The sequence below is a fragment of the Jatropha curcas genome, chromosome 7 (genome assembly GCF_041381405.1).
Source record: "Jatropha curcas cultivar XTBG-Jc1 chromosome 7, XTBG_Jcur_1.0, whole genome shotgun sequence".
Taxonomy (NCBI): domain Eukaryota; kingdom Viridiplantae; phylum Streptophyta; class Magnoliopsida; order Malpighiales; family Euphorbiaceae; genus Jatropha; species Jatropha curcas.
In genome coordinates, this window is record NC_143157.1 from 23,710,558 (window position 1) to 23,722,685 (window position 12,128).

At 29.4% G+C, this 12,128-nt stretch overlaps 1 protein-coding gene and 1 pseudogene across 2 annotated transcripts; both read left to right on the forward strand.

Moving 5' to 3' along the window:
* The first annotated feature begins 1,219 nt into the window (after nucleotides 1-1,219).
* Nucleotides 1,220-3,073, forward strand: LOC119371486 (premnaspirodiene oxygenase-like). The gene is made up of 2 exons (XM_089724173.1): nucleotides 1,220-2,113; nucleotides 2,219-3,073. The coding sequence occupies exons 1-2, from the start codon at nucleotides 1,226-1,228 to the stop codon at nucleotides 2,843-2,845; spliced, it is 1,515 nt and encodes a 504-aa protein (XP_089580299.1). The 5' UTR covers nucleotides 1,220-1,225; the 3' UTR covers nucleotides 2,846-3,073.
* A 3,904-nt stretch (nucleotides 3,074-6,977) lies between these two features.
* On the forward strand, nucleotides 6,978-8,805 carry LOC119369059 (premnaspirodiene oxygenase-like; annotated as a pseudogene). Its single transcript, XR_016321587.1, has 2 exons — nucleotides 6,978-7,896; nucleotides 8,032-8,805. The product of XR_016321587.1 is annotated as a premnaspirodiene oxygenase-like (transcript).
* Nucleotides 8,806-12,128: the final 3,323 nt, after the last annotated feature.

A 12,128-nucleotide genomic window follows, 5' to 3' on the forward strand; every position in this document is an offset into this window, starting at 1 on the left:
AATTGAAGTCTTTTTCAATTTTTATTTCCTCAATACTGTAATTACCTAATACTATTTTTTAGAGTATTGTAGTCGTTGATTTTGGAGTACGCATCTCAACATAGTGATCGACCAAACCAAAATCTATTTTCTTATGGGAGCCCCCATTTTCAAAAGCTCATTTATTTTGACCACAGTGAATTTATGTTCAACAATTAAGAGCTTAAAATATCATTAACTAGGTTTTCAAAATCTCATGGGTTCCTATTGTACAAGGTAAGATTTATTGTTTAAATTAAAAACTCATCATACAACATATTTAATAATTAAGAATAATATTATATAACACTCATCATACAACGTAAGATTTTGTAAGTTTTATAATAATATCTAAACCAGGAGTTGTAATTAAATTTAATTTCAATTAGGGATATCACTTAGTAATCTTAATATATTACTGTTTTATTATAGATTAGCACTATATACACATATGTTTAATTTTTATAAAAAAAATTATTTTCTTTACAAATAAGGTATTTTTAAGGATTATGGATTAATCAGTTATATTAATAACTTTTTCAGCCCGTTTGGAACAAATGAATCATGGTTGTAGAATTTATTTGTAAATAAATTCCAACTAGAATTCATTTGTAAACGAATTTGTCATGTTTGGTATGCCATAATTTAAAATAAGAAATTCAATTGAATTCCACAAAATTATGTTCGGAATAAGTTCTTAAATGAAAATTTTTTTGTCTTTATTTCTTATAACACCCTTGACATAATAATTTAACAAAAATAAATAACAAACACAAATTATATTTATTATGTACAATATAATAACTTGTAATTTTTTATTAAAATATAAATAATAAATTTCATATAAATAAGTACACTAATATTCCATACTAATTAATTAATTATATAGACAGTAATATTCATTGTGATAATTATTTTTAAATTTTTCTGATTTAAGTAATTAATTTGGAAACTAAAAAATATTAAGAATATTATTATTGTTTTTAATTTCATTTGAAAATAATTGTTGATACTCAATTTTTATAGTTTCACACTAATAATAACTAGACTTTTCTATCATTAAGGATGTTATAATATTCATGTATTTTTAAATATATATTTTTCTATAAAAAGTCAACTTTTCCACTTTTTGAGATTTTCTATATATAGAGAGGAAAGTAGAGATATATTTACAACTTTTCCAAGCACAGATTCTTTTTACTCTAAAATGGAGTATTTGCAACAATTGCCCATTTTCCCAGCCTTGTTCACTTTCCTCTTGTTCATCTTTATTCTACAAAGAATATCCACAAACTACTCTGCAAAATTAGCCCCAGGGCCATGGAAGCTACCAATAATAGGAAACATGCATCAGCTCCTCGGCTCTATCCCTCATCACCGCTTAAGACATTTATCAAACCAATACGGCCCTGTAATGCATCTCAAGCTCGGCCAAATTTCCAATATTGTCATTTCTTCGCCGGAAGCTGCCAAAAAAGTAATGAAAACTCACGACATCATTTTCTCCCAAAGGCCTTTTCTCCTTGCAGGGGAGATTATCTTTTATAACTTCAAAGACATCGCTTTAGCCCCTTACGGCGATAGTTGGAGACAGATGCGTAAGATTTGTACGCTTGAGCTATTAAGCACAAAACGCGTAAGATCATTTAGAGCAATCCGAGAAGAGGAGACATCAAATTTTATTAGATCAATTTCCAGTTTATCGGAAGTTAATATAAGTAAGATGGTGTTATCTTTATCCAACGCCATTACTTTAAGGTCTGCATTTGGTAAGGTTTCGGAACGCCACGAAGCTTTCTTGCCACTTGTGCATAAAATTGTGCTGGTGTTGGAAGGTTTTAGTGTTGCTGATATTTTCCCTTCTGTTAAATTTCTTCATGGAATTACTGCGATGAGGAGTAAAATAGAGAAGTTGCATCAAGAAGCGGATATAATGCTTGAAAACATAATTAATGAACATAGAGAAAATAAGAGATTGGGTAGAAGCAATACTCAAGGCAAAGAAGATGATCTTGTTGATGTTCTTTTGAATCTTCAGTGTGGTGATAGCCTTGAATTCCCCCTGAGGATAGAAAATATAAAAGCAGTCATGTTGGTGAGTGCAGTTACTATATGGCCATTTTTTATTTATTACAGATATGAGATTTTAGGCTTGAGTGATTATATTTATATATACTAAAGTCTAATTATTATTGTTTAGGACATGTTCCTGGCTGGAACCGAAACGTCTGCTACAGTAATTGAATGGGCAATGTCAGAAATGGTAAAAGATTCAAGAGTGATGAAAAAAGCGCAAGAAGAGATAAGGCAGGTTTTTAATGAAAAAGAAAATATAGATGAAACAAGATTTGATGAACTGAAGTACCTAAAATTAGTTATTAAAGAAACTTTGAGATTACATCCTCCAGCTCCTTTACTTGCTCCAAGAGAATGCCTAGAGGCAGTGGAGATCGATGGGTATGAAGTACCAATCAACACCAAAGTCATTATTAATGCGTGGGCAATTGGAAGGGACAGTCGTCACTGGAATGAAGCTGAGAAATTTTATCCAGAGAGATTTCAGAACAATTCTATTGATTTTAAAGGGAATGACTTTGAATTTATTCCATTCGGTGCTGGAAGAAGGATGTGTCCTGGTGTGACATATGGTTTGGCTGTTGTTGAGCTTGTACTTGCAAATCTGTTATACCATTTTGATTGGAAACTGCCCAATGGACTGGAAGCTCATCAGTTGGACATGTCTGAAACTTTTGGAGCTACAGCTAGGAGAAAAAATGAACTACACTTGATTCCCATTCCGTGCAACACCTCACTGTTGGAAACATAAATTGAAATGTATTATTCGAAGAGAGTAATGAAGTGAGGAATAAGTTACGGGTTGCGGCTCAGTTGATAATGCAAGCTAAAAATATGGGAAGAGTTTTCTGGTTCGATCCCCACTAAACGCACATGCGGGGAGGAACGAAGAGCAAAGAGTCTTAACGGTGACTAAGCCGGATTAGACGCTCTCTCGTAATGGAGTCCGGACACCGATGGTTTAATAAAAAAAATAAAGTGAGGAATAACACTACATGTGTCGTATGTGTGTATTAGTGTCAAAGTGTTCTGTCAAATTGTAAAATATTTTGAGAGAAAAAATCATCTATGAATAGATAATAGTATTAAGACTTTTGTTTGTATATTCTTTTCGAAGAACATTCTCTAAGAGTTATAGGCCCACCTTGTCCTGTATGATTCTGTCCATTAAATTAGTATATGGTAATACTCATAATCAATCATTAAAAGGAAAATTTGAAGGACTAAGAAAAGAACTGAGGAGATTGCTAAGTGAGTGGTGGAGTGCCAACAAAGTTGCCTTATGCAAGAGAGAGTTTACTTTGGATGATGGGAGTTTACTTTAGTTATTAGCAATAACAATTCCAAATATACCGTAACTCGATGAGATTATTTAATTTTCATGTGCGATATTAAAGCAAATTAAGACACTCCCCGAATATATGAAAATTATATTTTGTACAATAATAGATGCACTACAATGAAATTAATTAAAGAAATTTTTATTAGAGAAGGGAGATTATATTGCATGCATTATTTAAAGGAAGCAGTAAGTAACTTTTCAAAGTTGATTTTCTTGCCTTTGCAATTCAACCTAGTACCTCAATTTTCTGTGTATGTATTCCTAGTTGAAAATAGTTGTCCAAGCCTACTTAACTCAAGCAAACTGGTGCAAGAACGGCTATGTTCCAAGCATGGAGGAATATATGAATATTTCACTATCATTTCACTATCAAAACCGAAACAAAGAGAGTGTCTTAAGACATTCTCTGTGTTCAGTATTTTATTTTTTTTCTAGAAAGTTTGGAATTTTTTTTTTTTTTTTTTTGTATTTCGATTGGCCAATATTAATATTTAATTGATTTAATATTTAATATCTTGAAGATTATTGTTAAAACCTCGTCTAATCTAATTACCATTTAACTTGATCCAGCTAGCTTAACTTTTGAATTTTTGAACCTTAAATCTAGCTATGTTTAGCTTATTTGAACACATAAATTCTACCTCAAAACTCAAAATGAAGTTAATTTCTTTTGCTTTTTTTTCTCTTTTCATTTTTTATTTTCATTATTATCTGATTATATTTTTTATGTGTTCTTCGATGAGCAGGCCTTGATATTCTTCTCGGAGGACTTCTGTTTTTCAAGTTTTACAATGAGCAAACCATTGTCTTCTTGACCATGGAATGTGTGTCTAACATGGTCTTAGTATAAATATAAATCAGAAGTCCTGCATTTAGGAAATTGAAATGTAGAAGAATTTGTTTTGATGGACTGAAGTTGATTATGAGATAAATGAGTTGCTATGTATCAGTTCATTTTCCTTATATATATATATATATATATATATATTTCTCTCAATACATGTTTTTTTTTATTAAAATTTTATAATTCTTACAATTGTGTTAAATTGTATGAATTCTAACATTCGTTATTTTATAATTCAAAATAATGTCAAGTGTCAAACTGTACTACTTACACTTATCTTCCATATAAAGCAAACTACCCTGCTTTTATATATTATATATATAGATCTATAATTTTCAACGGTGATAATAATTTTGAGAATTTAACTAATTATATAGAAATAAGAAATTAAGTTTTTTATTTATTTTATTCTTATTATTTGTTATAAATTATTGTTTATTTATTATCATATCTCGTACGTTTTCATATCTCGTGTCCCATGTCTGTGCAACCTGCCTTCTGGTATATAAGACTACCACATACATTAAGGTAATCATTAAAATAAGAAATTAAATATTTTTTATTTTATAGTTTGAGTTATATGTATTTTAATTTAATTTAATTTAAACTAATTATATTAACATAAAAATTAAGTATTTTTATTTTATGTTTTTCATTTTTTATAAATGATTGTTTATTTATTATCATATATCTCGTACGTTCCGTATCTCGTGTCCTATGTCCATGCAATCTAGCTCTTATAAATCAAGTATTTCTTATTTTATGGCTTAGGTTGTATTTTAATTAAATTTTAATTTAATTTAACGCATTAGCTTGATGGAATGTAACTAATAGATATTATCATGATAAAGACATTATCTAAAACTATAAAACAATTTATGTTCTTACAATTGCTATCATTACACTTATCTTCTTACAACTATACTAAATAATTATTGTCATCTTCATACTTGGTAATTTTAAAAGCTCACACTTTCAGCAAACTGCTTTCGCTTATATATATATATATATATATATATATATATATATATATATATATATATATATATATATATATATATATATATATATATATATATTATTGATTAAATTGCCATTGTATTATAGAAATGATAATGTATTTAACAAAGGCTAGTAATAAGTCTTGATTTTTCTGTATTTTAAGCATCGTTAAGTTATTAAGACCAAAATTTTAATATATATATTAAACAACTTCAATTCTATTAAAAAACAAAAAAATTGAAAACTAATTTTACATTTTGAATTCATTTATAATAAATAGAGTTTCAAGTAAATATAAAAAGTACGAAAATCTTGTCATAATAAACTCTGATCAGCATGTTCAATTGTTTTTTATTGCCTAAGTTCTAGCTTGTACAAAAACTTGGCACATATTTTACTCTCTATAATCAATATCACTAACCTATATTTATAAAATGGTAAGCAAAAAATATCTTAAAAATATTGACTTGACGCTTTGCTTTTTTTAGCATTCTATATTTGCTTTTTTAGAATTTCAGAGTTTTTTTTTTTCTTTTCTTTGTATAGCATTTTTAAATTAATAATTATTAATGATATCTTATAAAGATAAATATTTCTTTTGTATTAATAATGTTGGGGCGGTGGAGTGGTATTTGAGATGATGATGGTGGTAAAGTGATAGTTGTCGTGGTGATAGGGGTGGAGTGATTGATGGTGGTAGTGGTGGTGTTGGTGTGCTAATTACATTATACATTTACAAACAAACATAAAAAAATGAATGGTGATTACGTTCTATAAATTGTCTTAATTATATTACCAAATATAATAATGGAATTTTGATTACATTCAATTATATTATATTTTTCGTTACATTACATTAAACTAAATGTAGCCTAATTATAAATAAATGCCAAAGCTAAAAGCAATATGATTGTGATTATTTTAGACTACATTTAGTTCAATGTAATCAATTATGTAATAGAATGGATATTATATTACATAGTTGATTGCAGCGTTTGGATGAATTTTTTTCTTACTCCGTGATCTAATGAGTATTACAATTATATTCGGTATTACTTAAAATAATGTAATAGTAATTCTATTACAATTTCTTAAAAATTAAATCATAACCAAATTCAACCTTAAACTCTATTGTTCACAGTCACTATCACCACTGCCATCACCACCGTCACCACAACCATCCTCACCACTACTGCCACCATCTTCATATTATTATTAATATAAGAAATATTTGAGCTAAAATTATGTACGAAAATTTGGTCTCATTCAACCCCCAATGATAAGAATTCTTAAATGTTTTAGCAAAATAAAACAAATAAAATAATGTTTGAATAAATAAATTCTTAAAATGTGATTTATATTACTATTAATGGTTTTTACAATATTTTTGTGTGTATACAATTTAAAATAACGATATAATAGTAAAAAAAAAAAAAAAGTTAATTTTGGTTGATTTGATTTATAGGTGTGCAAAATATATGTAATTCTATTTTAATATATTATATAAAATTACACATAAAAAACAAAGTACGTATTACACAAATTCTAGATGCACGAGATTTTTCTTAGAAAGTCAAATCTAATTCTGCAATTATTGTGATTACTTGTAAAGGGGTGGCTCTCGCTAACCGACGTGACTTTTCGGTCAAAGCTTAGCTATCACCAAACAATAACACTTTTTCTATATATGTACTAAAGTTATCATTGAAAACACAGTCTCTCAACAATGGAGTACCTGCAACTATTCTCCGTTTTCTCAGCCTTGTTCACTTTCTTCTTATTTATCTTTATTCTACAAAGAAAACCCAAAACCTCCTCCAGAAAATTAGCCCCAGAGCCATGGAAGCTACCAATAATAGGAAACATGCATCAGCTCCTCGGCTCTCTGCCTCATCACCGCCTAAGACATTTATCAAACAAATATGGCCCTGTAATGCATCTCAGGCTTGGCGAAGTTTCGGAGATTGTTATTTCTTCACCGGAAGCTGCCAAAAAAGTGATGAAAACTCACGACATCATTTTCGCTCAAAGGCCTTATCTGCTTGCAGCGGACATTATCTTGTATAACTTCAAAGACATCGTTTTTGCCCCTTACGGCGAAGGTTGGCGACAGATGCGAAAAATATGTACGCTTCAGCTATTAAGCACAAAACGCGTAAGATCATTTAGAGTAGTTCGAGAAGAGGAGACATCAAAATTTATTAGATCAATTTCTGGGTTACCGAAAGTTAATATCAGTAAGATGGTGTTTTCTTTATCTAACGCCATTACTTTAAAGTCTGCATTCGGTAAGGTTTCAGAACGCCACGACGCTTTCTTGCCACTTGTGCAGAAAATTATGCTGGTGTTTGGAGGTTTTAGTGTGGCTGATTTTTTCCCTTCTGTTAAATTTCTTCATAGAATTACTGGGATGAGGAGTAAATTGGAGAAGTTGCATCAAGAAGCTGATATAATGCTTGAAAATATAATTAATGAACACAGAGAAAATAAGAGATTGGGTAGAAGCAATTCTGAGGGCAAAGAAGATGTTCTTGTTGACGTTCTTTTAAATCTTCAAAATTGTGATAATCTTGAATTCCCCTTGACGATGGAAAACATAAAAGCAGTCATGCTGGTGAGTATAATTACTACTGGGTATTTTTCTATTTATCACAGATCTGACAATTTAAGCTCGAGTGATTGTTTAGTTGTTCTGCGAGTAAAAATTTATATATATATATACTAAAGTTTAATCATTATTATTGTTTAGGACATGTTCGTGGCTGGAACCGAAACGTCTGCTACAACAATTGAATGGGCAATGTCAGAAATGGTAAAAGATTCAAGAGGATGAAAAAAGCACAAGAAGAGATAAGGCAGGTATATAATCAAAAAGAAAATATAGATGAAACGAGACTTGATGAATTGAAGTACCTGAAATTAGTTATTAAAGAAACTTTGAGATTACATCCTCCAGCTCCTTTGCTTCTTCCGAGAGAATGTCTAGAGGCAGTGGAGATTGATGGGTATCAAGTACCAATCAACACCAAAGTGATTATTAATGCGTGGGCAATCGGAAGAGATAGTCGTTACTGGAATGAAGCTGAGAAATTTTATCCAGAGAGATTTCTGAACAATTCTATCGATTTTAAAGGGAAGGAGTTCGAATTTATTCCATTTGGTGCTGGAAGAAGAATGTGTCCTGGTATGGCATATGGAATGGCAGTTGTTGAGCTTGCAGTTGCAAATCTGTTATACCATTTTGATTGGAAACTGCCCAGTGGAATAGAACCACATCAATTAGACATGTCTGAATCTTCTGGAGTTACAGCTAGGAGAAAAAATGAGCTACACTTGATGCCCATTCCATACAATCCTTTCCCCAGTCAAGTATGCTAAAAAGATATTGGATTTTATGTTGAGCAATTGTGATATTCCAGCTATGTAGCAGCTTATGCTTTGAAAATTTTAAAATAAATGCTAGCTAGTCACTTCAATGTATTTTCTTAAGAGGTTAAATAGATTAATGGATTTATTATGGATCTTTATCTAGTACTACAAAACAAAGGAGTAGCAAATTGCTCATAATGCCGTAAATTTTCAATTCATACATATCCGAAAAGCATCTCAATGCAGCTTCCACCATACACTGCAATACAATTGATAGGTAGTGGCAGATCCACAGAATACATAATTAGAAATGCAAGAAAGTGCTATTTTTTTACAACCACTAAGTATGCCTTTTACATAAAAAAATTAGATGACCTTGTTCTATAATAGTTAGTTTTAAAAGCAAAAGCCTTTATATTAGTTTAACTATATTTTAGGTATCAATTTATATTCTTCCCTTGTATCTAGTTTTGTCAAAATAGACCTAAGTCCGACGACAGCTTTTTTCAAATCAAGAAGAAAATTAAGAGCAGTTTTCAAATCGATTTTTTTTTTTTTTATCCAGCCATTTTTCTATCAAAGCTTGCACAGGCCGAACTGAACGGGTCCGTGGACTGTCCACCTTGCAATTATACTTCATCTCAAATAGTTGATTGGAAGTTACTTGATTTTCCATAATGCAACCTATTAAAATCAACAGATATTCTAAATATATTTTTTTGAAGCAACCTTTTCCTTCATTATATTCATCAACTACATCAAATATAAGAGGATAACATTTTATAGATATGAATTCTCCAAGTACTCAAAATAAATTCGTTAAAAATGTCTAAGCTTTCACATAAAGGATAATTTGATTGATGTAGATAAACATAAGTTGGGATTGCTACTATTTTATCTATTTGAAATTATTTCTCTCTCTATACATACATATATAAAATTCGACTCTTTTTGTAATTGGTATATATATATATTTGAAGAATTTTAAAATTTTTCTTTTATTTTTTATGTCTTGATTGGATTTTTTTTAAGTTTAAAAATTAATATTTAATAATGATAATTAAATTTTATATTATCATTAAATAATCAAATTATAAAAATAGTTTGTTGTGTATTATCCACATTGAATTATTTGAATTGTACAATTTTATTTATATATAATTATCTAGAATAAGAAATAGTCCTTACAGCTATTTGAATTATAAATTCTAACTAAGCATTTGTTAGGATTAATTGAAGTTTATAATTATTTAAATAAATTAATGGCATTATAATTTCTATATATTGCAATATAATAAAGCAATCTGCAGAGAAAATAAATCTTATAATATATACTAAATATATTTTATATATTATAAATACCAATCATTTATGAATTATCAATTATAAAGTAATAAATTAAACAGTGCAAAAAATGCGAACCTCTATTTAGTTATATAATTGAGTTACGAAAAAATTTTTATCCATTGACGAAAAACTTCTTTTTTTATTTGATAGGAAAAAAAAGCATTAAATACAATAATATGTTGGAAATATATAAACCAATCTCAAAAACAAATAAAGTTAAATCTATATCTTATAATTTTCTTTTAATCTAAAACTTATAATATTATATCTAATTAATTAAATGAGGATATGTGAAGTAAAAATAAATATAAAAATAAATATAAATATTTCATCGAAAAAAAACAAATAAAATAGTATTTGAATAGATAAATTCTTAAAATGTGATTTATATTTCAATTCATAGTTTTACAACATTTCTGGGTATAATTTGAATTTTACAATTTAAATAATAATATAATAGTAAGAAAAATTATTTTTCATTGATTTTTAACTTATAAGACTATAAAATATTTATAATTATAAATTTAACCTAAAATTTAAAATATAAATCAAAATTTACACTGAAGAGAATAATAAAAACGTAAATGTTTCAGTAAATGGAGCATTTATTGATTGAGCACTTACTTTCCAGTTTCAATAATGTAGTTATAAAAGTTGGGTAATAAATGAACCTTTTTGATAGCGTAAAGTTGATTCAGTCGCCTACCTTAAAATATCGTCCACTTGATAAGAAATAAAGAAGCACATGTCCATTGCAGGAGAGGAAGATTCGTGGATGGCAGCAATTAGACTTGGCCATATTACGGTTCCGGGAACCGGAACCGTCGGTTCAAACCGGCCCGGAACCGTAACTGGAACCGATGAGAACCGGAACCGGGGCGAACCGGAATCGAAACCGGAAAAATTCGGTTCGGTTCCGATTCCAGCAAATAAGGAACCAGAATCGGCGGTTCTAGAGAACCGGTCGGAACCGGACTGGAACCGCCGATTCTCCGTCCGGTTAGAACCGCCGGTTCGAACCGATTCGAACCGGCGGTTCTAGCCGTTGTAACTGTCAGAAACTGCAGTTTTTTTTTTTTAAATGTGTTGTGAAATGTCTTAATTACCCCTCCCAACAACCATAAACGGCTACATAACGGCTAGTTTCAAGAGTATTTTTGGAAAAATGAATTTTTGGATTTATTATAAATACCTCATTTTATTTACAAATTCATTACAAAAAAATCTCAACTCTCTCTACTTACTCTCTCTACAATATACTACACTCTCTACTTATTCTCTCTACAATATACTACACTCTACTCTATATTATTCATTTATTCTTCTCTACTCTACAATCTCTCTTATTAAATAATTATTCTCTCTAATTTTTTTTTATTCGATTTTCCAAATTATATTTTATTATCATATAATGGCAAGTGGAGGAAACTCAAATTCGGTTAAGGGCAAGGGAAAAATTGGAGAATCATCTATCCCTACAAACGACATCTATGATATGATTCCCAACCAATTTAATTTTGAGGGTTTTCCAAATGAAAATTTGGATATTCCAACTCATGAATCTGAATTTAATGAGCAATTTCAAGAAGATGAAGAGCAAGAGCAAGAGCAACGAGCAAAAATTGTTACAAGAGCAAGACAAAGTTCCGACATATTCTCCATTCATTTCACAAAAAAATTCAAAGGTGAGAAAATGTACGATGTAATTTGCAATTATTGTGAAAAATCTTATAAATTTAAACAAGCAGGCGGCTATGGATCATTTTGGAAGCATTTGGAGACAAAACATCCAACAAAAATAGGAGTTGATCGGTCTCAACAACAAATTTCCGGGTACCCTTCTAACCTTTCTTTATTTAAATATTCTGAAAAAATACAAAAAGAAGAATTAGCAAAAATGATTTCTATGGAACATTTATCTTTTAGTTTTGGTGAAAAAGTAGGTTTTAATAATTATTGTCAAAAAGCTTTAAATCCTTCTGCTAAAAGAGTACCAAGAAATACTGTAAAACGAATTATTATTTCTTTATATAATAAAGGAAAAAAAGAGTTAGAGCTTTTATTTTCTCAATTAAAAATTCGTGTTTCAATTTGTTGTGATGTTTGGAGTGATCATTGGCAAATGCATTC

Coding starts and splice junctions, on each gene's coding strand:
- LOC119371486 (XM_089724173.1), top strand. CDS start 1,226: ATGGAGTATTTGCAACAATTGCCCATTTTCCCAGCCTTGTTCACTTTC. Junction 2,114..2,218: donor ATATAAAAGCAGTCATGTTG/GTGAGTGCAGTT, acceptor ATTATTGTTTAG/GACATGTTCCTGGCTGGAAC.